Source organism: Anguilla rostrata, chromosome 5, assembly GCF_018555375.3.
Source record: "Anguilla rostrata isolate EN2019 chromosome 5, ASM1855537v3, whole genome shotgun sequence".
Classification (NCBI taxonomy): domain Eukaryota; kingdom Metazoa; phylum Chordata; class Actinopteri; order Anguilliformes; family Anguillidae; genus Anguilla; species Anguilla rostrata.
In genome coordinates, this window is record NC_057937.1 from 30,976,696 (window position 1) to 31,003,812 (window position 27,117).

At 39.2% G+C, this 27,117-nt stretch overlaps 1 protein-coding gene across 3 annotated transcripts in view; it reads right to left on the reverse strand.

Moving 5' to 3' along the window:
- The window catches only part of mettl15 (methyltransferase 15, mitochondrial 12S rRNA N4-cytidine), a 231,909-nt gene extending 205,123 nt beyond the window's left edge, over positions 1-26,786 (reverse strand). The window contains exons 1-2 of one of the 3 annotated variants that reach the window (XM_064335779.1): positions 26,768-26,786; positions 21,511-21,796 (exon numbers count right to left, since the gene is read on the reverse strand). In XM_064335779.1, coding sequence (XP_064191849.1) covers positions 21,511-21,777 — 267 coding nt within the window. In that variant the 5' untranslated portion in view covers positions 21,778-21,796; positions 26,768-26,786. Of the gene's footprint in view, positions 1-21,510; positions 21,797-25,751; positions 25,970-26,258; positions 26,368-26,767 lie in introns of those variants that run through there. The other 2 variants (XM_064335778.1, XM_064335777.1) reach the window with 2 other exon arrangements.
- Between the last annotated feature and the right edge of the window lie 331 nt (positions 26,787-27,117).

A 27,117-nucleotide genomic window follows, 5' to 3' on the forward strand; every position in this document is an offset into this window, starting at 1 on the left:
TCATTTTTGTGTCTCTCCCTGACACTGGGAAGCGTGCCTTGGCTTCATTGCAGCCTTCAGCTCTGAGTTATTCCCCTCTGGGAATGGTGCACTGTGCCCCTCTTATCCACGGCACAGCCAGTATTGCTGATTGGATGACAACAGGTTGTGGTTGTGTTTTAATAAATTTGGGGTGTGCTGGCCACCTCCGACTGTGCTCAGCTGTTCCGAGGCAAGTCATCACAAGGAGCGCCTAGTGCTGGTATAGTTTCCTCACATGATACTCCCTTGGGGGTAGTCTCCTGCACTGGGTGACCTCAATCCCCCAGCCAATCCCAAACTAGCCCCAGATGTCCTGGTAGAATGTCCTTGGAGCTCTGGAAAGGTGAGACCTTGTCACCCAGGGTACAGTGCACTCTTCCAGTTGCTCCTCTTGGAATGTATGTGTGTGTCTGTGTGATTGTTGGGGGGGGGGGGTGTTCATTATCATCAAAGTTTATCAAAATATAGGAACTTAATGTGAACTAGTAGCTGGTAGGGCAATGTACAGTAGCATAATGGTTAGGGAACTGCGCTTGCAACTCCAAGGTTGTAAATCTGATTCCCAGGGGGTTACTATTGTTGTACCCTTGAGAAAGGTACTTAGCCTAACTTGTTTCAGAAAATAGCCAGCGGTATGAATGGACTGTATGTAAAAGCAATGTAAGCTTTACAAATTATGTTGAATAAGAATGTCTGCTGAATGCCTTAAAAGTAAAATTTAAGTATCTAGCAAACACCTCACTAGTATTAAACTTAATGCTTTCACAACGTTCAAGAACATATAAAAGGCCCACTCATTACTTTTGGTTGCTAATAAAATGCTAATACCTGACAAGCAAAAAGATAAAAATGCTAGTATAGGATTATTCTTTTTTTTAAAAAAAGATAAGGACCCTCATGAACAGCACTTTAAAATAAAAGAAAATAATTTAAAATAAGTGTTGGGGCAACACTTGTTCCTCGTTAATCTTCCATCTTCTGTGTTTCATTCTCCTTTGTTTTTGATAGCATTTTTGTAGTCCTTGTGCAACTCATCACCGTGGAAATAAACTCATCACTCGTAATTTTTACTTGGTGCTCACTTGTCAAGTACGATACTGGAAATTGTTTTATTGTATTGTATTGTGACTGGTTACTGTACAAAAAAAGTATGACTACCATGATCGACCGAGGTACTTAGTTGCCATGTGGTAATTTCCGTCAGTTAACAACCAACATTACCGAGGGAGCCTTTTAACCGGAATTTAAAATTAAAGACTGTTGAGAAGCTCCCAATGAGGGAGTTATACTACGCTTTTGGGTACTGCTCAGGTTCCTTCTGGATAATGTTCAGATTCCTTTTGAATATTTCCTCTGTTTCACATTGTGTTCTTTCTGGTTTTATTAGATCCTTCAGCAAGTATGGGATGGTAAAAAAAACAGGGGGATATGAGATGTAAGAGTGTCACTAAGGGGAAGCAAGAACACTTCACAATTTGAAATGAAAAACTGAATTGAATTACAATGTTTTTGTACTGCAATATTTTTCAAGCCACAATGCAAATCATGTGCATGTTTTGACACAGTTTGTGTGTTTTCACATGAAAATCATACATTATGAATAGTTGCATAATAATTTGAGTTAGGATCCTGTTGTAAGTTTAAGTGTAACAGTTTAAGAGTTTTCTTAATTCGGCAAATATTCCACCTTTGAGTGCAGGTAGTTATGTTTTACATACCATAGTTTGCAAGGACAAAGGTCTACCTGCATCACTGTGCTAGTTGGGGCTATTACACACATATGCAACCTCATCATGAGTTTGGCTCTGCTGTTGCCAGCTGTGATTTGTCTTTTCATTCTTTTATGTCATTCGATGAGCTTTCCTAAATATTCACTGGTCTGTTCCCAAACAGGTTTCCTTTTCAATCAATCAATCAAATTTTATTTATATAGCATATTTTACAACAGTTGTCACAATACGCTTTACAGACAGCCCTAGCCTAAACCCCCACAGGAGCAAGCCTAAGGCAACAGTGGCAAGGAAAAACTCCCTGTGGCAGATGGGGAGAAACCTTGGAAGGAACCAGGCTCAAGGGGGAAACCCATCCTCCTCTGGTCGGCTCAGGGTGCCGACTGGTGACCAGCATGTCAGCCAGTTTATGCAGAAGATATGATAAGTGATGTGGCTCAGATGATGGGTGGGGCCAGGTGGCGGTGATGGGGAACAGCAGGTGGCGGCAGATGTGGGCAGGGTGGAGGCAATGACGAAGGAGGGGCTGGACCGCAGAGGTGGGGGAGACCAGACGACTCTCGAAGCACTCTCGAGGGTTGGGGCAAGAGCCCCGCCGGCAGCGTGGATTTTTCTTTTCTGTGGTTTGTTTTCTATTTTTTTATTTACCAAAGCTGGATCATCTGTAGTGGATAATAACTTTAATCTTTGCACATTCCCAATCAATATCACCCTATGGGGGGACACCAGGTTGGCCCCATGTTGCAGCATGTGATGGTAAACAGAGTTTAGGCAGCTTCTGACCACCACAGGCACTCAAAACTCCTCAATCCTTTGGTTTAAGCTCTCAGCTTGAGCAGCCTCTATAGTTGGTACTGCAGGGAACACATGCGGATATGGGAGAGTGCTTAGTCGCCTCCATGAAACTATTCGAATAAATTGTACTTTTATTTTTTCCTGATGTAACAACAGAATATCTGTTGTCCTCAGCTTCCTACAATGTCTGATGACATTCCGTGCCTGCAGACCTTGAGGGTTTTCTGACAGAAATTGTCTCCTGTTTACAAGCAAGTACATCTAACACGGCTAGAAGAACAATGTAAAATCAAAAAAAAAAAAAATCAATTAAGTCACAGATCTGTTTCTACTCACTTTATGTGCTTAGACCACTTAATTGCTGCTTGCAGCTGTATTTTTATTTTAGGTTTGCAAAGAACAAGGTTTCCCAAGCAGAAAATGATGCTACACTCAATTCTAATTATTCTGCTTGATAACCAGAATAATGGGAAAAAACTATTTCTTTTAACGGTCATTATTTTATTCAATGTAACCTGAGAAGAATGAGCCTGTACCCAAGTCAAAGCCTGCTGGCTTCATATTGGCATGCAAGCCAATGTGGCGCAACTGTTTGTTTTCGAACTACTTGTTTAGTATGTGTATTCAAATTACATCCTATTATGCTGACATTTTATGATGCCTTTTATGTTTGGGGTCAAATTGACCCCAACAGTTTGCACAGAAATAAAATAGAAAAATGCTGACACTTCTTTTTTTACCTTCTTAATTTCTCCCAAATGACTAGCCTTTTATAGCTAATATTCAGATCTGTTAGAAACATCTCATTTTAGAGCCTGAAGTGAAAGTTTTGAAGTTTGTATGAGAAAATGCCAAGAAAATAAAAAATAATAATGTAATAAATATATATATACAAAATAAATGTATATATATTTATTACATTTCAACAGAGCCTGGGGTCAAAATTAATTGGCACAACCCCTTTGTATACAAAATTGTTACAAGACTTTTGAAACACAGCATTATTTTTATTTTCATGTTTCCCCACCAAATTAGAAATTGTCATTACAGTTAAACTGACTGCTGAACTGCATAACTCCAGAGGGGGTCGTCCACCCATGGATTTCTGCATTAACTGGTCAGAATTATACCCCTTATACTGCAGATGGCACCAGTCTGCCACAATCATTCACTGAATACAGTAGTCATTAGTAGACTATGGCTGGGTGTTTGTCTCAGAAGTTGTGGGTGTCAAGGATTCCATGGTTTTTCTTATGGCAGTTTTGTGACTTTCCCTCTTTTTTGCCATTTCCTTAATTTCCCCATTCTTAGTATTTTCCATGATGCTTACCAGCCTGCTGTGTGTAGCATATAGGCCTAAATCATTTAAATCATTCAAATTATATATTAGTATACTTCCAGATTCTGGAAGGTACTGACCAAGATTCCTATCCTTGTCGTCCTTATTAGACAAGTCCTGTCGACAGGGAGCTGGTGGTGTTTGCACTGGGGACAACATGCATTTTTTAAAATTCACTGAGGTAATTAAAGAGTGCACGGTAAGTAGTCCCATCAAAAAAAGCAACAGTGACACCAGCTCACCGAAAAGATGGGTGAAATTAAGAAACAATGGTAAAAGGTTCTTGCACAAGTGTGCATACGCTCCATGTAGCCTACTGGGCATTTCAGCATCCATGGCCGCCTCCTGGGACTGGATCTTCGGCTCTTGCCTTGATTGTATTAGCACTAGGCTACTGCTGCTACAGGAAGCACCTCACTATCACTAATTCTTTGTTCGATTATCGCTATATTGACCTGGATATTTGCCAGATGAGTATTGAAAACAAAAAGGAAGTAACTGTAAACAAGGAAGTGGATAGAATTGTTTCTATGGTACCCATAAGCAACATCTCATCTAGTCGCTTTCATATGAACAAGTCAATTTTAGAATGTTGCAAACCATGAGTTTTGCAAAGAGTTTCCAGTTGCAGCTTGACGCATCGAGAATCATTGGTATGAACTAGCCGGTTAATTGCATCGAATGTAAGATGTAATAACTTTTCTCATGTATTAAAATTGTTCCCAGTCATAGGTCTAGGCTAAAGTGTTCAAAAACAATTTGATGCGAGTGGAAAAAAATCATGCAATAACCACATTAGTTGATAGTCAGGAATGCAAATACATACAGTAGGTGCACTACAGACTGAGCTTTTCCTAGAGTAAGCTACTGTACGGCATTCAAGGGTCAAATTATTTTTGACTTAATTTGTGATGATACACTACATTTCCAAAGGACACCCCTTCTAATTAGTGGAAGTAGAATGGATCGTACTGAAGAGCTCAGTGACTTTCAATGTGGCACTGTCATAGGATGCCACCTTTCCAACAAGTCAGTTTGTTAAATGCCCAGTTTGTTCTGCCCTGCTAGCGCTGCCCCAGTGAACTGTAAGCATTGTTATTGTGAAGTGGAAATGTATAGGAGCAACAACATCTCAGCCATGAAGCAGCAGGCCACAAAAGCTCACAGAATGGGACCACTGAGTGCTGTAGTGTGTAGAATGCAAAAATTATCTGTCATCCGTTGCAACACTCACTACACAGTTCCAAACTACCTCTAGAAACAGCGTCAGCACAAGAACTGTTTGTCAAGCGCTTCATGAAATGGGTTTCCATGGCCGAGCAGCCGTACACGAGCCAATGATAACCATGCGCAATGCCAAGCGTCGGCTGGAGTGGTGTAAAGCACACCGCCATAGGACCGTTGGAAACGCGTTCTATGGAGTGATGAATCACGCTTCACTATCTGGCAGTCTGATGGACGAAACTGGGTTTGGCAGGTGCTAACTGTACTGGCCCAAATAGTGCCAACTGAAAAGTTTGATGGTGGAGGAATAATGGTCTGGGGCTGCTTCTTGGTTTGGGCAAGGCTCCTTTGTTCCAGTGAAGGGAAATCGTACTGCTAAAACATACAATGACATTCCAGAAATTCAATGCAATGTCACAGTTTACAGTTTACACAGATGAATAGAAAGCTCTCTTGGAGCTCACCCTCACAGGCTCACATCACTGCTCTGCGATTATCGGTTTACCATGATCCTTCACGTTTAGGTACCCAGTGTGCATGCTCTGGTGCCAAAAAGCCCCATAGTTAAATATAGCAGCCTCCATAAATTGGCTTCATGCGCCAATGAGCAGCTCCCATAGGATTACATGGAACCGGCAAGCAGAAGCTGCCTCCAGTTCTTGTATATCTCGATGACCTCAACCCTTTTCAGAGTCGATGAGTCAATCCCAGCCTCATACTCGTTCATGTGCGGGTGTGCCCGTGTATGCAGGCGTGTGGAGTGTGATGTAAAACCATGCAGACCATATTGGAATGAAATAAATATTGTATCTTCTTCTGTGGGGCTCTGAAAAAAATTGGTGCCTGGAGAGTAATTAGTTTTGTGTGAAGAAATTTTAGTTTAAAAGTATTTAAAATTATTTAATTTGGCCAGCATAAATTCATAGCTTTGAATAGACTTCAATGGGGAAATTAGTTTTTTGGCACCAGAGGCTTACTAAACTGCAATACCTTGAATAACCACTGGAGTTTGTGAGCTTCACGAAGAATGGCAATCCCAGATCCCTAGGTGGCATACTATTCTAGCTGCTGGGGATTCAGAATCCAGAAGGTGGCACGTCTCCTTTCCACCATAATAAAAATATACCCATTTGTAAAACTAAAATGCTTTATACCACACTGCCCTACAAAGCCTAACTGCAGTAACTATGTAAAGGGTAAAACTGAGAAAAATTGCTTTAAAGTGTTTTAACTGGCCAGCCAAATGGGTTATAGGTATATACGTGATATTGCACTAATTGTGCATATATTCATGAGGTAATTTTTATGCCCAAAAACCATGACGGCTGGCCAGGTTTATGCCTTGGAGTAGAGGCTTCTTCCGTGCGTGATAGTCTTTCAGTCCATGGCGATGTAGGATCAGTTCCTTTGTTGTTGTCTTGGGGTTCAGTAGAACTTTTCGGACCAATGTTCGTTCAGCCCTGGGAGTTAATTTGTGCCTCCTTCCTGAACGATGCAGTGTCTCTGTGGTCCCATGATTTTTATATTTTCATACAATTGTGTGTACAGATGCTTGTGGTACCTTCAGTTGTTTGGAAATTGCTCCTAAGAAGGAACCAGGCTTGTGGAGGTCAACAATTTTTTTTCTGAGGTCTTGGCTGAGTTGCTTGGATTTTCCCATGGTATCAAGGGCAAAAAGGCAGTGGCTCTAAAGGTAGGCCCTTAAATACAGCCACAGGTGCCAATTAACTCCTATTAAATACAATTGGCCAATCAGAAGCTTCTAAAATGTAATTACATCAATTTCCAGAATCTTCCAGACTGTTTAAAGAGACAGTCAACTTGGTGTATGTAAATTTTTGACCCACTGGAATTCTGATATAGTGAATCAAAGCTGAAATAAATCTGTCTCTAATTGATTGTTTTAAAATTACCTCTGATGTGAACAAAGTAGATGCCCTAATTGACTTACAAAAAGAAATGTATGGTAACATTAAATGTGCAGAGTTGAGAAAATTTTTAATATCTTTAGCCTAGGTGTATGTAAACTTTTGGTCTCAACTGTAGCTATATAAGTTGTGGAAAAAATGAGTTTGAGTATCTTTAGCCTAGGTGTAAGTAAACTTTTGGCCTCAACTGTAAAGTGACGTCACAATCTGAGGTAAATAATGTTACCTCAGATTAACCCTTGTCCCAACTTGCCAAACACCTACTATTTCACATAATTACTTAAAAGGGACCTTGCCATCATTGGTTTGAAGCACCAGTTAAATAAGCCCCTTTGCCAGGGTTGCTAGATTTTCGTTGTATTATGTAGTATGTGAAGCAATTTATTGAATGAGAAAAGTTGAATTAGTCATTTTTAGCGGCCTATTTATGTAATTTATACATAGATACACAAGTGTTTTTGATTTTGTGTGCGTTATTTTAACAGACCTAAGTGTACCAGTTTGCCAGTGAAGGTGTCCCAGTTTACCAGTATTAACTAACAAAACTTGAGGTCGGGACACTTTGTGTTTGAAGCAGAGTCTGAATTTGTTATTTGTTACAAGGAAAAGGGCGAGGAGCGGGGGAGCGGTGTGCAAACAGATGCGCATGAGCAAGGAGCAAAATTTCCTACCACTCCACTCTGCTCCCATGCTCTGCCTCTATGGGCCTTTTTTGACAAGGATCCACTGTCCTTGGATGAGGTGGGGAACACAAACGGCATGCATAGTACGAATACAGGAGCACATTAGCAGGGTAAACCAGAGACGGTGGTCAAATCAATGCTCACTGAAAAATGCCAGCCAAACCCAACACTAGACACATCGAAGCTACTAAAAAAATGTGTAGGCCTACTATTGTTAATTATATTGTAGGGGGCAAGCTTCACGTTTGATTCTACTTTTTAATTAAACAGGCTCAAGTTGGCTAATGTTAGCTTAATGCTACTTGCATTTTTTGCTACTGAGGCAATATAGTGCAGCCACTGAAAACATTATTAGTCCTTGCTTGCAGTAGAATGACGAATTGCGAATTGCGAACTAAACGCCTACGGTGAAAAAATTTATATTTTAATTGGTAGTAGAACTGGTAATACTGCAAATTCACTTCTCAGGCCCACATAGGCTACTTCTGTCTTTATTCGAATGACAAGTCAAGCAGGTTGTTTCGATGTTAATGCATTATTTAGAAAAGAAATGGCAAACAGCAATGCATGAACAAGAGATAAGCGTGACATTTTTGTCAGATAATTTATTGAAATGTGTAGTTGTGGAGAATATCCATATCAGCTGTCATATGAGGGAATGTCAACTATGCATTTCACTTTGCTTGGCTTACACCATCTATCCCCCAATCTCTCTCACCAACAGTATTCTATAAAATGTGTGTTCTTGCCAGATTTATTATGAAAACCAAATATTGCACACAAGTTCTAACATTGCCTGAAATCACTTTTAACAGTTATTGAAATGGTAGTTATGTTAATGCAATGCAATGTGCTCCACTTAAGCTGCATTTTCTTTTTATTAGAACTTCAAAAGTAAAATAAACTAGACTCGTAAACCTAGATTTTCTTTCTTTAGTGGCAAGCTTACCAGCGAGTAACGTTAGGGTAAAGTCACACATCCTACGACAAGATCGTCTGGCACTGTTCAAATCAGCTCCCATTGAAATGAATGGAGGCGATTACAAAGTTGCTTCTCGTCAGAGGATGTGTGGCTTTACCCTTACTCTTTCTCCAGCCAAGTAGTAACACCCAGCCCCTCCGTTTGTTTTCAGTAGGCAAGCTGTGGCTGGCGTTGTCTGACACCTGCCCTAGTAAAGAGGGCACCTGGAGCATGCACAGTAGTTTGTGGCCATATCACTGCACGTGCTACTGGTAGACAGCTGACTGGGAGCTCATTATAACCAGGAAGACACCTGCTCTTCAACAAGTAAAGCTTCATTTTACAGTGGAATTCCCCTTTAACTCCGCCTACCGATGGGGATGATGCATAAGTACAACGATCTCTCTCCGATGCCATGTTAAATGACCCAATATTCCCCAGTTCAGAAAAAAACAACTTAATCCTGTGGTGAAGCAGAGGGGGTGGGAGCGGTTCCTTGTTCCCAGGCAGCTGCATGAGTCTTGCCAGCCTCTCAGATCACCATCAGTAATCACAGTGCAGGCCTCACATTGGCCATTATTCAATTAGCCAAATGCTTCAATTGCATCTTGATGGCTAAAATAATTAGAGTAAAATGGTTATCTGCCTGGCGGAGCGGATCTGCATCAAGGTGAATAGAATACTATCCAATTGTGTAAAATGTAATCTTTTAGAGGCTAATTTGTTGGTTAATGAGGTCTATCTAGTTTGTGTAATTTATGGACAAGGCAAGGTGGAGGAGGCCAGGGCAAGAGCAGATGGGAAAATGTTAGAACTGCAGTGTTCCTTCATGACACAACCATAATGAAAGAAATGATGATGACAAATACTATGACAAATGACTATAATAATAATAATAATAATAATTATTATTATTATTATTATTATTATTATTATTAACCTACAGAATGCACCTATTTCAAAGACAGCCTGCAACTGAATGCAACTGACTGTACTACAAAACATTTTGATGTTGCATAACAAAAATAGCTTTTAAAATAGCACTAAAACATCTCATCAACCATCTCACCAACGTGCAATATGCATGCAATTTCAAATGTATTAATTGTTCATTTTGAGTTGGTTTGTAGAGAGATATAGCCATATACAGCCACCAATACTGTAAGGGCAGCTGAAAGGCCATGTTTTCTTTACATTTGCTTTGCACTGCTTGACAATTCAAAAATTTGTTCACATTACATTCATTTAGCAGCTGTCCTCATCCAGAGTGACTTATAATGTAAGAGAACATTACATCCATTACATCCATCGGAGTTGTTTGAGCAACACTTCCCAACAGTGAGTGCATGTGCAGCATTATTAAAGAACTAAATGTAAGGGGAAAATATGCAAACATAGAAGCATACTTCAAATTTAAATAAGAAAAGCAATAAATAGGATTTGTCAGATGTAGGCCTAATCACTTCCATAGTTCATATATGAATGCAATCAAAATGTATTTACGCATAAAGACTGTAAAGCCCAGACCACTTTATCACACAAAACTTTGAAAAGCAAAGATGTTGAGGTTTAAGGCCTATACGCACTCCCCAATTTTTCTGATTCAAATGGCTTTGTACCCAAATCACAGCATGTATGCATCATATGTTAACACACATCTCGATCCCCAATCACACTTAAAATTTTGGGGGTAAAACTTTTTATTTTCAGAACATAAAACACTTCCAGTTTGTAAGCCCGCTGTTTTGTACTGATGACCATCCTTTGAGCTGTTTAACCACCTTTAAATTTATGTACTGAACTGATGGATATAGCCTACAAGTAATGGCCAAAAAGGTGAAAACATTTAAATTAGGGATACAAAGTAAATTTAAAGCAAGTGTTTCACAATTGTGATTTGTAATTATGCATTTAACATCCTAGCATGAACAGGGCAAAAACACTGGGCAGGTCTGGTTGCCTGTAATTATAATTAGCATGGTTAGAAAATAACACCGCAGTGACATTGAATGCGGGGTGATTGTTGGGGCACATTTGGCAGGAGCTTCAGTGATTAAATTTTGCGAGGAACAGTGTCAGATATGATATTGGCATGGCACTCTAAGGGAAACACATCATCAATAAAGGGCAACTGTGGTCAGGAGCACATACTCCTGAATTGTGATGCCCATGCATTAGTTTGAGGTGCAAGGCTAAACAGGCGAGTAACTCAAAATCAATTGACTGCAAGTTTCAATCTAGGGCGTAAGCAGGCAGTTTCATCAAGAACGGTCTGTTGAAAACTCAGGACACCACAGTCAGGTTGCAGTGCACAGACGACTTATTACACCTGGCAATGTAAGTACAGTGTTGCAAAGACCACACCCAATGAGCAACCATGCAGTGGACAAATGTGATATACTCAGATGAATCATACTTCACCATGTTCAAAACAAAATGGAGGAGTGCACATGTGGCACATACCTAATGAGGCCAACGGGCTTCAGAACATGGTTCCAACAGTGAGAAACAGGCTGCTAGTTTGGTTTCTAAGTCAGTCACCTGATATAAATTCAACTGAGCATGCATTTCACTCGCTGAAAAACAGACTGAAGACAGACTTCCCCCGAAACAAAGATCAACTGAAAGTGGCTGCAGTGTATGCCTGGAAAAGCATTTCCAAAGAAGAAACCAAATGATTAGTGATGTCAATGGGTCGAAGACTTGACTGCAATCATTTCATTTAAGGGCAATGCAACAAAATATTACAACTTACAGCTCTGATTTACTTTTAAGTTAATCCATTAACTTAATTTTGCACATCTGAAAATGGAGGTACTCAAAATAAAAATTTCTGTAAAATGGTAAAACATATATTCATGTAAATACCATGAAATGAAAGCTTATTGTCTGTACTTTTGTCTCACATTCATCTTTTGATCTCTTTTGAGTTCACTCTACGCTTCCCACAATTTTGGAGGGCACTATATAGTTTGACTGATTGATTGTACTTGACCCCCAGGATTCCTGCTTGAAGATATTCCTTATTTAGGTTTTATTCATCGGGGGTCTACGACAAAAATCCTAAGCATAGAATGCATTTCACCTGGCATTATTTCAGCAGTGGCCTCTTAAGAATCTTTCCATCCTTTTTCTCATTAAAAGCCTGTGCATATGAACATGGCCAAATGCTTTGTCACTTATGAGCAATAAGAACCCCACCTCCACTCCTTCTGGACATGACTAACTTAGGAGTTTCATCTTTTAGGTGGTAGTAGCGCTTCAATTCAAGGAAAAATGTTGTGAAGATCTCAGACATATAAAGAGCTGAAGTGTGACAGTACTTCCACTGAGTTCAGTTCCAGAAGTAAATTTCCCTAATGAGTTTCCCCATTGGGATTCAAACAACCTGTGATAAGGAGCTGGCTTTCAGTAGAATTACAGGACTTCAATATGTTGTACATCTATGCCCCTTCTCTCAATAGTGGCATTCCCTGGGCAGTTTGGTTTGAATTAGCAGAAATCACATTCAGGTATTCTACGACATCAAACTACATTTCCCAACAGTATGGAGTGAGTGACAGTGCATCATCAATTATATGTCACTGCCCCTCGCTTTGGAATGCAAGACTGGAAGGTGTGCTTTTAGAGCTAGAACAGCAAACTTCCATTACCAAACAAGAATTAGCAACATTTTATGTAACATGACAGCATCAATATCATGTTTGTATTGCCTACATATATTACATTTAACAGATGTTACATTGATCATGATAACACAAAGCTATATACATTATTAGTTTAAAAAGTGATCCACATGCTGTGCAGTGTACATGTTGAATTGCATCCTGGGTTGGGATATAGTTCAACATGAACATCCTGTCATAATTTCTTTCCCTTAGGCCACACACAGAAGCATTAACTATAAAATTTTCAATTTTAGCATTTGGCTGACTGAAATCAGTAAAGTATTATTCTTGCTCTCAACTGGAGGGATGGAACACCATTCTTTCAAGATATTCTCTCATTTGGTGTTTTGATCATGGTGGTGGATAGCACTAACAAGTCTAACAAGTCGGTCCAAAATCTCCAATAGGTGTTCAATGGGTTTGAAATCTGGTGACTGTGAAGCCCACAGCATATGATTCACATCATTTCCATACTCATCAAACCATTCACTGATCCCTCATGCCCTGTGGATGGGGGCATTGTTATCCTGGAAGAGACCACTCCCATTCAGAGAGAAATGTTTCAAATATTGATTTACAGTGACCGTTCCCTCTAAGGGGACTAAAGTGGACCCAACCCATGCCAGAAAATTGCCCCCCACATCATAACAGAGGCACCGGACCCTCGCCGACTTGCTCAGACTTTTGTAGAATATGCTGAAGGATGACTCATCTAACCATCACTTTTTTCCACATCCCTGTAGATGTTGTATCATGCAGTACAGCTGTATAGATGCAGCTGCAGTATATGTTTCTTCACTCATGTATTCATATTTTTCATTTATTACCCATCTGTGTGTGTGTGTATGTATATATATATATATATATATATATATATATATATATATAGATATATATAATAAAATTAACTGACTCTGAATATTATTAGCTAACATTAGCTACCATAGACAGACAAATTAGGCTATCTAATGTTGGCCATTACAACCGCCAGCTAACAAAGAAAATGGCACTACAGTAGTGTTAAATCTATTTACAGTCTGCTTTTTTATATGATAGCAAAAAGAATGTGAATGCAATATGAAATGAGTGATGTGTTTAGTCAGAGTGGTTCGGATTACGGCACAAATTTAGTTTTTATCACTTTTGCTTATTTGGGATGACAGTGGGCCTAACCTAATGTATTAATTTAATCCACAGTAGCAATAGATGCAAATGCATAAAAATAACAGAAATGTACACCCGAGTGGACAATCTGACACAAAATACTGCAACATCTCTGCTACCTAGCGAATACATATTAATAATTAGAATAATATACAAAAGTATAAAGAATGTAATGGGCAAACTGCCAAATTAAATTAAACTGGAAGCAATATAGGCCTCTTTTGTTGACATCCTTCACGGACTAGCATTGTCCAATCAGTGACGCAAACGCAACATTTGTGCAGTTCGTTTGGTAGTACAGTATTGTACTTTTATTTAAATACATACATTTTGGGATAATTTCACTAAGTAGATGTTAGGTAGTAAAGTTATGGGGAGGAGAATCTGGTAGGATACCTTGTTGTGTAATATAGCACAAAACTCAATGGGAAAATGGAAGGGCAAATTTCTCTGGAAAGGAGTGACGTGGCAACTTCAGCTCTCCATTGCGCTTCTGCAGCAAGACACTGTAGCATATGGGCTTCAGTCATAAGGCAAATAAAATAAAGATGCAGACAGAGAAAAGTGTCTGCATAGAAAAAGCAGGATTTAGCCTAACCATATTCATGCAATTGCACTCAGGTAACGGAGAGGATACTAGTACAATGAATATCCACCTGTGCACTTATCACTGGCTTGCTTCGGGTTGCTTCCTGTGTGGGAGGTTGCTCAGTACTTAATGGCCAGATTTACCCACTTGCAGTAATTGCAGCATTTGCACTCCGGCTCCCATCATCTCTAAAGTGCTCCATTCATACACTCTATCTCGTGAAAAGAGGGTTGTACAGTTGATTGGTTAACAACTTCCCAGATCAAAATATTACTCTTATTCATTTTAGTGATTTTGAGTGAGTGCCTGATTAACATTGAGTATTTCCACTGACTTTTCATAAAAAAAACACTTCACGGGGCCCACTGAATACGCAAAATACCCGCAATCATGTACTTCATTATGCGTGAGTGTACATTTAAAAATACTCTACATAGCCATAATGAAAATTAAATAAATGTTTGAATGAGTAAAAACAGTTTCCCAGTCAGCTGAGCCAAACTGTGAAGCATGCTCATTAAACACAATGAATGGACAGTCTGAAGCCATCCCTGATCTTCAACCCTGCGAGAACGTTACTGGCCAGCCTACAGGTATTAACGGAAATAATTTATATTCATAGATAAGCAACAAAAATGTATTATTCATCTGTATGGTTCTTATTTCAACAAACTGAAATAGAGCCACAGAGCAAAGTGGGGGAAAGGTAAAAAGAATAAAATATGGAAACCATCTTCTGATTTATGTAACCAAAAAGACCACCACAACAAAACCTGTTTTCATGGAAACACACAACAAAACATACAGGGCTGAATTCAGATTCCAAGCATCTCACACTTCATAGAATAAAGCCTTCTGCCATGAACTGCAACAAAAAAAAATCTATTTACAGTAGGCTGCCACTACCAAAGCTATAAAACAGCAGACAATTCAAACATGATGTGTCCTTCTCAACTTATCCTGAGAAGCCTCAGCTAGAAAACAATCATTCCACAGAAAATCTCGGAGCCCCAAAGAATAATATGTACCTTCACAATGAATCAACATTTCATGTAAAGCTAGGAAGACATCCAAAATGCTGTTAACCATGGAAACATGCTATAATGCAACTACAGTTTGTTATACCTTAACCAGATTCAAATTAAGCAACCCCTCCTCAATGAAGAGACACATATCAACATATTCTGCCTCAGAGAAACAGACCAGAAGGATTTGGACTTTCTGTTAAATACACAACGTAAATCTGAAACCTATTTTAAATTTTATAGACCTCAACAGCAAGATGTAAATGTAATTGTGCATCCGCTAACACACATTGCAGAATTGCATACATGCTTTCATATTACTACATAAGGCATTGTAATTACAGAAATCTGTAATGAATGTGTGATTTGGAATAAATGTAACCACAATTAAAGCCGCAAGTGGCGTTGGGAGGGGTCCAAGCATTGGCACTATCGCGCTCCCTATGGAGCAATTTTAAAATGGCTTTGTCCTCATGATCATATACCTTCACCCAACATATCTACTGAATATCATGATGAACAATGGATTGGAATATGTGTCTGACGTAGTAAAATATTGATGACTTATGGCCAAATTTGTGCTAAGACATGCTGTCTGATGACTTAGTTGCGTCACCATGGATGTGTCCTGGCCGCTTCCTGTGAAGGCCTTTACTATGTCGTAACACTTAGATGGCCCGGCGTGTATGTACAGCTGCAGTGTTTCTACGAACTGCGTGCTGCTCGCAGAGTAGCCTACCGTATTATTTATTCAGACACTGGCATATAAGAAAATTTTCGGTTACGATGACCGATAAAACGCTATTCCAAAAGCAAAATCAGACATGAAATCATCAGAATCATGTTATACATCGTTAGAAAGCTTATACTCTCACCTACTGAATAAATGAATTGTCAATCAAGCCAAATTGTACTAAAAAGGGCGACAACGCCGTAAGCAACTGGTGTGGTATTACGCACAGATATTTTTGAAGGTAGCCGACCCATGCGTCACATATGCACGTATATTTCACAAACGGATTGTCCAAGACAATATATGACCACTCATTCGCAAAAGGGACATCTCTATGCGTAAAACCAATGGTAAGATTGTATATTTATTAAATGCTTAGTCCCAGATATTGACTGTATAATGACATGGTATAATTTAAAAGAACGTTGTCTCGTTTATTTCGTTATTCAGTGAGCAGCGTTTTCACTGCTGTATTGGCATATTTTAGGGCTAATGTCTGGTTTATCTTGTTGCTACGGAATATCACATTACATTACATTACAGGCATTTGGCAGACGCTCTTATCCAGAGCGACGTACAACAAAGTGTATAACCATAACCAGGAACAAGTGTGTCGAAAACCCTAGAGAGAAGTACCGTTCCAAGTGCAGGGAACAAGCGCATAGTTCAACTTGGACCCTGTAGGTTAAACTGATTAACACCAACACAAACAAGAACAGCAACAACGCAGTCCATGCAAAAATACAAGCAATAGTTAAGACAAGTGCATTAACTAAGTCACCCACGAAACAGCTACCTAGTTACAACCCTAAGCTTACAGTCAATTTAGAATACGATTTCTCTCAGCATAATGACGGATTTAAAGACTAAACAAACTCACCTGATATTGTCTTCAAATGGATCCATGCCAAAGAAAAGTAATGATTCATCCTCGCAAAGCTTTTACTAACAAACTTTTAGTAGCAAAAAACAAAATATCAACTCGCCATCCATGCTAACTGCTTCCTACGCTCAGAGTACTGTATTATGTATTTAGACAGTGGCAGAGTACAGCATAAATTGCGTCTTTTGTTTATATTCAATATTAGTCATTGCAGCGAGAAACTGCAGCTGTAGACACAAGATAATCTGTTATGTTATGTTATGGTAGCAACGGAACGAAGCAAACTATATATGTATTACCGTCATTGTTTCATTATACCAGCGTGTTTTAGCGCGTTTGCACAGAAACTCAGAACCTATCAATAAAATGGTTTAGCTATTTCTCAGCATAATGACAGATGCAAAGACTAAACAAACTCACCTGATACTGTCTTCAAATGGATCCATGCCAAAGAAAAGTAATTATTCATCCTCTCAAAAAGCTTTTACTAACAAACTTTTGGTAGCCTAGCATGCACTTTGGGTGGCACTGTCTTCCATTGCTTCCCCGACGTTCAGACCCTCCCCTCACTGATAAAAACTAGACCCTACGGTGTCAGATTACTTGCGTCGCCATGGATGTCACTTGCCGTAAAGAAGTTTACTAGATGTCGTAACACTTAGATTTGGAGCTCCAGCTCTTCCGCAACCCCAACTAATAAAAAAGTCCAAATGGCGGGCAAACAATATGGCGGATATAGGTGCTCCCAAAAGCAAAGTTGTAGAGCACATTCAGATGCATAGGTCGATGAAGTTTTGTGTTGATCTAACTTATGGTGTGGGAGTTATGGCCTTTTATGCATGACCCTTTGTTATAGCGCCACCATTTGGCAGACATAGGTGATTTTTAGTGCCTGAGTAGTGGGGGGCCATAGGAACCCACCTGCCAAATTTGGTTGCTCTAGGACTTATGGTTGCTGAGCCTCAGACACTTTTAGCGGAGAAAAATAATAAGAATAATAATCCTAACAAAAACAATAGGGTTCCACCAGCTTCGCTGCTTGGACTCCTAATAATAATCCTAACAGATACAATAGGGTTCCACCAGCTTCGCTGCTTGGACCCCTAATTAGAAACAATAAGAATGAATACTCAAGTAGGGAGAACCTGCACTTCCTTACATTTTTGACAGAATAAATTTGTGATGTCAATGAACAGGTCACATTCATTTTCTCACAATCATCAGCGAGTAAACTTGAACCCATTCAGATTATGCGCCATTATGTTTTATTCGGACAAATAAAACCCGATGCTAGAGTTAATATTGAAATGACTACTGTCTGCCTCTTTGAGTTGTATTTATTGTACATCATACAAGTTACTGTGGATCTGTTTATTGGTTTATTTTTGGTTCTTGCATACATATGAAAAGCCTTAAAAGCTGTACTTGGTTGGCATAAAATCCATATTGCCATTTATATATAAACTGTCTCTTCTATGTAGCAAAGATTTCAATTAAAGTGTGCCGTTTACCTTGGCATGCATTTATGCATGTTTATCGGTGGACTCTGACTAAATGAAAACCAGGGGAGATCTGATGAGCCTTTGGCAGCCTCCCACGCACCAGTTGGCCCTTGGGCGGATGGCGAAGAAGTTAAGAGGTGCTAAACACAGGACCAGAGTGAGGAGACACAGCGCTGGGTCCTGCCAGCAGCACTGCAGCAGAACAAGGCCTGACTCAGCCAATGACCCTTGTGCTCCACCTGCCTGCGCTCGCTTCGTGCCGCAGTCGCCCAAGGGCCAGGCACACCCTCCCGAGCTGCCCACCAGAGCAGAAGGCCCTGACTCATGCCCATCTGTCCTGATAGCGCATTAGCAAAGTGGGCCCTTGTAGCGCAATCATTTCACAGACCTACATCTTGAACTGTGCAAACTGAAGTTGGCGATAATTGACGTTAAAATGCGTGCGTCTCTTGCTGAAGGAAAAAAATAATAAATCCGGTTTAGATGAGCATGCCCAACAGGGTCATCAGAAAAACACTCTATGCGGTGGGGCAGAATGAATGCCGTGTCAAAGAATTATCATGATGAGTTGATATGAACCATGATAATGTTGTTTTTTATTAACTGATTGAGAATTTTAGGGTTGATCTGAACAATATATGTGGTATCCCCAGTGACAAAAATGCATTATCATGTGCCTAGATGCATCTTCTAATTACAGCAGCTTATTGTGAAATCAGCATAATGTGAAATCTGTGTTTACAGAAGCTCATGCGAAAAAAATCCTGACAATCCAGAACCAGCTGAAGCAAACAAAATCAATGAAGACACAGAGAATTTCATGATTCTCCACACCCAGTCCCACCTTAGCACAACAAAAATTAGCCTTCATAGTCTTCATGAAAAAGGTTTTACACAGCATATAATCTAATAAGGAACTGACTCCAAGACCAATACAACAGACAATAAGACATGATATAATTATCTTATATTCTTCTCTCTGGCACACTTCACTTTTGGAGTGCAGTTTAAGTTTATTATGACAAATATTTGATGGAGGGAAGGCTGCATGCAAAGTTTGAGCACACCATGGTCTGCCTATATGTTGCATTTTGACCAGACCCAAAGTGGATTTGTTTTTGTCATGACAGGTTTAGTTGTGACTATAATTCTGTTTTTAGTGTGTTGGAAACAAGCTGGGGTATTCCAAACAGGTGGCAGTGCCTTCCTGCCTGTATTATTCTGTGAAACAATAAGTCAAAAGTAATGGAAATCTAAACATTTGCCACCAAGGACAGTTTTCTTCAAAAACGTAAATTCACAGAAATCCCAATAACCAAGTTAAAATAAACAAAAATATAATTTGGATGAAAACAAGCAACAAGAACCCATGAGACTTCACATAAATCAGTACTGAATTTTTACATTGATATAACACAAAATACTGAAGAAGAAATTCACCAACGACCTAAAAACTGCTGGAGGAAAGGGTAATGTCTAAGGAACATCACTTATAAGATTGTGAAATGAGGCAGTGACCATTTCCAAGTCCAAGTATTTTAAGTGGACTTTTGTGTGACTATATGACTGAAGACCTAAACTGCTTTGGTTATTTGCTTCTTGTCTTTTGCAATAAAGGCCCAAACATACCAAATGTGGCCTAATAAATATGTTGCCTTAAAAAAGGTTTCAATTGTGAGATTGACAAGACAAGATAAATTTTGCCAAAGCATTTTATATCGGGCAGAGCAGTCATAGTGGTGACACAATAAATCTTGTCCGTTTTAGACAGTGAATTTCACTTTCAATATCCTACGGATAATGGTGTAAATCTAAAGCTGGAATTTTGTGCAAATATGATATTGATCTAATGATTTTACTTTTATGCCAATGCAGGTTTCTATACAAGTTGGCTGATATTTTTGCATGATAGTAGCAAACGTTGCCAATGCATTTTACAGGGAACACAGCAGTGGTGCCAATATCCAACAGGGCAATGGTATTTCAAATCTAAAGCTGTGATTTTTCTTTGTTCAGATACTGTATGATACTGGCCTAACAATTTTACTTTAATGCCAATACAGGTAGCCTACAATTCTACTTGATTTTGGAAATCGATTACGGACAGTATTTGCACGTAATAAGTATATGTGAAGTCTTCAAGTTAATCAAGCTTGAACTAGCCAAATTAATAATATTGCAGGCATCACCTGTCCAACGATTATATTTTTTGAGTGAAAATACGACATAGTGAAAAGCTATGGGAGAAATCTTCCGGCAGTTTCATTTGCAAGTCAATTGATTCCCTGGCCTGACGTCGGTTCTAATGGGGGACCAGAGAAGTAGTGACAGTCACACATTGACTTGATACATTGCATACGTAAAAAATTTTTTTTTAAATTTTCAAAGACAAGCTATATGTGTTAGATAATAGCCTCCATTCAGTTCCATCAGGCTACATTGTCTTTTTTTATAAATAAAACCTGTCAGGTTTAAAAGCTAAAATAAATGTATAAATAAAATAAAGATAAATGCAAAATTTACTGATGAGAGGAAAATTAAATCAGCATTACCATGATAAGAAATATTAATAAATAACTGATAGTCAATGTATCACACTTTCAAATGAAGACGCATGCAGGTGCCAAAAGATGGTCAAACAAAAATGTCCAATGCAAATGACAGATTTTACAATCTGATACCTAGCTTTCCAGCATCATAAAGGGCATCTCTGCATGCCATACTTCTGAAACACTGTCAGAACACTGTTCTTCACAACATAAGAAAATTTTCTGGATTCAGGCAAGAACCACCCGCTGCCATGAACAGGACATATAGACCAGATATATGCATTCTTGAACAAGCCAAACCACATTAATCTATAAAAATGGCAAAGATTTTTATAGATGACGACAGGAGATCTGTTCTACTCATACCATATCACTATCATATATCAACTATCATAATTAAAATGAAGTAAAACCCTGTGCATACCTGTGAAACTATTTATGTTTTGCTGGAAAAAAAAACCGAATTAAATGCTTGTAATAATTTAAATATTACTGAATACCAAACGTAATATTGAAATTGGCTCCACAGCAAATAACAGAGTTGCAGGAAATATATATATATATATATATATATATATAATATAACTTTGAGAAATGACATTTTCTTGGGGAACAAGAGATTTAAAACTAGATGTGGCATTTTCCGGCTTTCAATTGTCAGCAACACTGAGCAAGGGAAACCTTTCTCATGGGAGAGGAGGAGGAGATTAACTGACCTGTCCTGGCTTGAGGCCCAAACAGTGCAGCACCTCTTTTATCATGACAGGTGTGTGCAACGCTCCTCCCGTAGGGATGGTGCTCCCCTGCTTGCTATCCTGATGTACACAGCTCTTTCTTGTGAAAGTGTGGAGACTCATTGATAACTGTGACATCTTCCAACACCAGCACGGAGGCTCCTTGGCTCTGGGCTTCGCAAAAACAGCTTTCCATGGGCTAATGAAAGGCCTTGCAGTGGCATGGTGGGAAGTAACAGCCCAATACATGAGGTCCAATCCAGAGAATCTGCAAAGAAAAATATTTGCATAAAACTGATCACTGAAAATGATCATTTCTATCTATATAACATGTTTACCTAAATTATGGATTTGTTGATTGAGAGTAATTCTCTACTAATGACAAGGAAGAAAAAATTTAATTAGCACGAGCTAACAACAGTACAACATGAAAAAACAGCTTTCCATGGGCTAATACATGTAAACATACCAAAAAAGTATAAAAAAGGATATAAAATATAAAGTGGTTAAAGGTGAGTGAGCAGGGTTGGAATGGAGGACACTTTGATTGTAAACACAGAACCACAGCAAAACTAAAAATGCCACAGTAAATTCCAGAAGGCTAGCTCATTGCTCTGGTCCTCCATGTCTACCAAACAGATACATCTATCACGTGTTGCCTGGTTCTGCAGAAGACTGACTGGGTCATCAAGAAACTAATTTGACACATAAAAAACTTTCAGTATAATCACAACGCAATAGCATCGATGTCGCTTCATTTTGTATCCCATACAAAATTATATCAAATATTAGAATAATATTCAATGTATCACCCAGCCCGGGGCGGCACGGTGGTGCAGTGGGTAGCACTGTCGCCTCACAACACGAAGGTCGTGGGTTTGAATCTTGGCTTGGAGCCTTTCTGTGTGGAGTTTGCATGCTCTCCCTGTGTCCGCGTGGGTTTCCTCCGGGTACTCCGGTTTCCTCCCACGGTCCAAAGACATAAATTGCCCATAAGTATGAGTGTGTGAATGAATGGTGTGTGTGCCCTGCGATAGATTGGCAGCCTGCCCGGGTCCTGCCTCTCGTACAATGCACGCTGGGATAGGCTCCAGCACCCTCCGCGACCCTGCTCAGGATAAGCGGGTATAGATAATAGATGGATGGATGGTATCGCCCAGCCCTACTCTGAATAGAGTACAGGATGGCAAAATCACACAAGTGAATGGGACCAGAGGAAGCACTGTAATTACTGATGAATTACTACCTCATGGACCTCACATGCGTGAAAATTACATGAAGTCAAAGACAGAAGCAGCAGTCGCCCAAGCAGCTATGGTTGCAGCATCACCTCACACACCCATCACCCCTGGGAAGAAAACGCAGTGCCAGGTCGGAATAAGGCTAAAGACAACTCCATAAAATGCAATCAATTTGTGTGTGGTCCCTGCTCACACAAACAACCAAAGCTATGCATTCCCTGTGGAACTGATGAGTAAGAGGAGGGAGACGGTACATATGTAGCTCAAAAGCTCAATTGAAATAGTGGTAGCAAAGGGAAGGGAGAAGCAAGCAGAATTTTTTATGACTGAATAACTTTTTTTAAAATATTGCACTTAGTATTTCACTACGTTCTCCATTTTGTGTCTTGCTCGATTCACGTATTTTAGTGCTGTTCTCAATACGCCTTGGTGCATTTTCCTATATAATATTTATATTAATATTTTATTATAATATTTATATTTCCAATATGAATTAGAAATAAAAATGTTGAAATTGATAGTCGGGTCTATTATTTCAATATAGTTTTGTAACATAATGTTTCATAATCTTTATGAAATTCGGTGGGGCTAGGCCCTTTAATTTCCGTGAAGGACTCTTAATGCTAAAGCATGCAATTACATTCTAGAGAATTGCGTGCTTCCAATTTGTGGGAAGTTTGGGGAAGGCCCTTTCCTGTTTTAGCATGACAATGAGCCCCCATGCATAAAGAGAGGTCCAAAAAGAAATGGTTTGCCAAATTTGGTGCAGAAGAACTTGACTGGCCTGCACAGAGCCCTGACTTCAACCCCATCAAACACTTTTGGAATTAATTGGAATGCCGACTGCGAGCCAGACCTTATCGCCCAACATCAGTGGCCGACCACACTAATGCTCTTGTGGCTGAATGGAAATTATTCCCTGCAGTCATTTTTCAAAATATAGTGGAAAGCTTTCCCAGAAGAGTGGACCATAGCACCAAAGGGGCCCATGGTTTCGGAATGAGATGTACAACAAGCACATATGTGTGATGTTCGAGAGTCCACAAACTTTTGGGCATGCAGTGTACAAGAGCCAATAACATCAGATCTTGAAACTGGCCAGTTGCTTGCAGAACGCTTGGATACAAACATAAAATAATCAAGAAATGCACACATTTTTAAAAATTTTGCGGTCACCAAAATTGGTCTGTGTGGAAGCTAGATTGCTTGCTAACTAATAGGCTAATTGTCAAAAATGTAACTATTTTCTTTCTCACAGCTGTGTAATCTTTGTGGTAATCTCATTTATATTTCTGAAATGCATTCTCTATCATTTCACATAGAAATCACACATAATATCGTTTCATGACTAGGAATGGATGTCATTTAGATTTTGATGCCCATGCTCAATCAATAACTTCTGAAATCATACAGTGCCTGAAGGTATTCCAGCTACCTTCTTTAAAATAACGAGCAAACGACAACAATAAAGAGCATATTTTTATTGCAAAGGCACATCCTATTGTTGAATCCTTTTGGGAAAAATACAACCACACTTTCGAAAGTTGCACTTATGGCATTTTGACCGAGTTTAACGTTTGCTAGCTTGCTAACGGCACCTGCTGTCAGGGGTACCTAACTGTAGACTAGAACCCTTGGACCAGGGATTCATTGACATGCAAATACAGTACAAACTACTGGTAAATTTCTCCTGTCAAATAATCGGACCGGATATTACAAGCCTATAGCTTGCTACCTAAAATAGCATCTATAAATAGCTAAATACATTTTTTAGGTGAAACACAGCAGAACTGCAAATTATTTCCACTAAATAATAGACATTGGATACTGATGTGACATAAAGTTTGAATGACCACATTCTCTTCAGATGGTAGGATGAAAAAACACAGGGCCAAGTTAAATGGGGTATCACTGCTTTGGAATAGAGCTTGTTTAATTTGTATGAGCCAAGATAGCCATATTGTTTGTTGTAACATGGCCTCATTTTGATGACTTTTAATAGCAGGCCTAGATTTTACTAGTTTTAATTAATGACTTATAAAGAGTGCTTTGTATGAGTGAGTAAACTTGATATTTTTGTATGCTGAAAACCTGTTTTTGTTGAGAGTTCAATATAGGCAAGGCAAGGCAGCTTTATTTGTATAGCACATTTCATACACGGGGCAATTCAAGTGCTTTACAGAGTAAAACAAATTTGCCAATTTGTAGTTTAGAGGACTACTACGTGGAGTCATAATATCAACCCCCTGCAAAATCTCCTTCGTAAACCTTGTTTGTAGTACTTGAATGTAGGCCCTTGTTTGAACAGGTAAATTATGTGTGTGAATCAGTTAAATTAAACAAGGCCAGGTTAAAACCTAGTATATGACTGGACCTAACACACGTGATCCGGGCGACCAATGGTGTGACTTCATAACTCGGCCGACCAATGGTGTAACTTCATCACTCACTCAGTCACAGACATTCGCGTTTGTAAGGCTGGCCGTTGCGGTCCAGTCAAACATCACAGGGAATAAAATGTAAGCACCAATGTGAACACCAATGTCATTAGCGTAAAGTAAGCCGACGTTTGATACCACCTCACTACCCTGATGGTTTTACATTTCATTTTCAAACCAGCTTTTAGTCTGCTAGTAGCACTTATTTTGTTTCAATAATACAAACAGCTAGCTAACAGCAACGCACATAACGGTTTACTCTACGGTCTAGCTTTACAGGCGGTAGTCTTAGATTCGTTTCCAGTATTTAAGTAGTTATCATTAGGCTAGGCGTTGGATCTAGTGCTACTGCTAGGGTTGCTTTAAATGAGACGCACCTCAATTAAGACTAACGACGTTATGGGACTGCATAAGGTGGTCTCCTTAGCTTTTATACTTAGTGGCTAGCTAACTCCAATCTGAACAGACCCAGAACGCATGGCTACTGTGTGTAGCTTGCAAGCTACTTCGATTTGAAAACAAAAAACAACGTTAGCTAACTTACATTGTTGCGAGCAGTGTGGCTGGATTTCTGACTGATTATCAAGCAGTGTAAATAATAAATTGGGGACAACACACCGTTTCTGTGCATTGACCCACTGCACGGTAGTAGACGAAAGTTACCGCTCTTCCTGTGTTTAGCACTATGGATAGCTGCTCTGGTACTTCCCCTTAAAGTTTCTACTCTGCAACAAAACGGATTACATGCGTTCCGCCTGACTAATGCAGTTTGCTAACCATACCAAACTACTAGCTATTGAGCGCTACGTAGCAAGCTGCAATTTGCCCAATAACGCGTAGACTATTCGTGGTTTACCCGTTGCGGTTATGCACCTAGAAAACCTAGCTACAGACTATTCGTCGTCTAATATTGTATAGCTAGCAAGCAACCCATTTTATTCTGATAAGACCAATGCTGAAGAGTACAACTCTGTACACATTGGCGCTGGTTTAACATGTTTTACTTTGTTGTGTGGTTTCACTGAGGTCAGTTAGTTAAAATGGAACTCACATTTTACGTTTGTGTGGATTTCTTTTTCAGGTTTCCCTTGGCTTCGCGTCCCTCAGCCCTGTGATCTGAGCAAGCTAGCTAGTGTAACGTAATGCTGGACAGACAGATCATTTTCCGGCACCATTATATCAGTACGTTAACATGATACAAGACAAATATATTGTTATTATTATTATTTTGGACACAACGAAGCTAACAAAGTTTGCTTGTGTTCACGTTGTGGAATTAGCTATCTTACGTACTTCTATGCACAATTCTTCTGCACTAACCTAACCTACCAATTACAATCATGCTTTATTTCATGTCTAGTTGTATGTAAATGATAATTGTAATGCTTCCAATAATAAGCTAAATAATAATGTTCACTCCAAAATGTGTTACACTGTAGCCATACTAATACAGCAAACAGCAAGATATTGCACTTCGGGTACTTCCTCTATTTTTGTTACCAATTACATTGCCTGCCAGCTATCACAAAAATAGTACAATTCATTGTAGCACGTAGTTACCATAGACAAGTAGATCTGGGAAAGCACGCCCTCGGCTGAAGAACTGAAGCTCTAGTAAGCCTGCATATGTCTCCTCTATGAGGGCAAAATTGAGCTGCTCCCCTGCAAATTCCATTAGGAGTTTTTTATTTTATTTTAATTAATTAATTAAATAATAATAATAATAATAGACCATGTTATTTGGTTAATAATCATTTAATCAAGATTCAAACATATCTCCTAGTGACAAACAATAGATGAATGCATGCTTTCATAAATTATCCCAAAACATAGCTCGGTTAGTACCCTTTGCACTCAAAATTATACTGAAGTGCAACTTTCAGGTTATATTTTTTAAGGGAGTTCCAAAG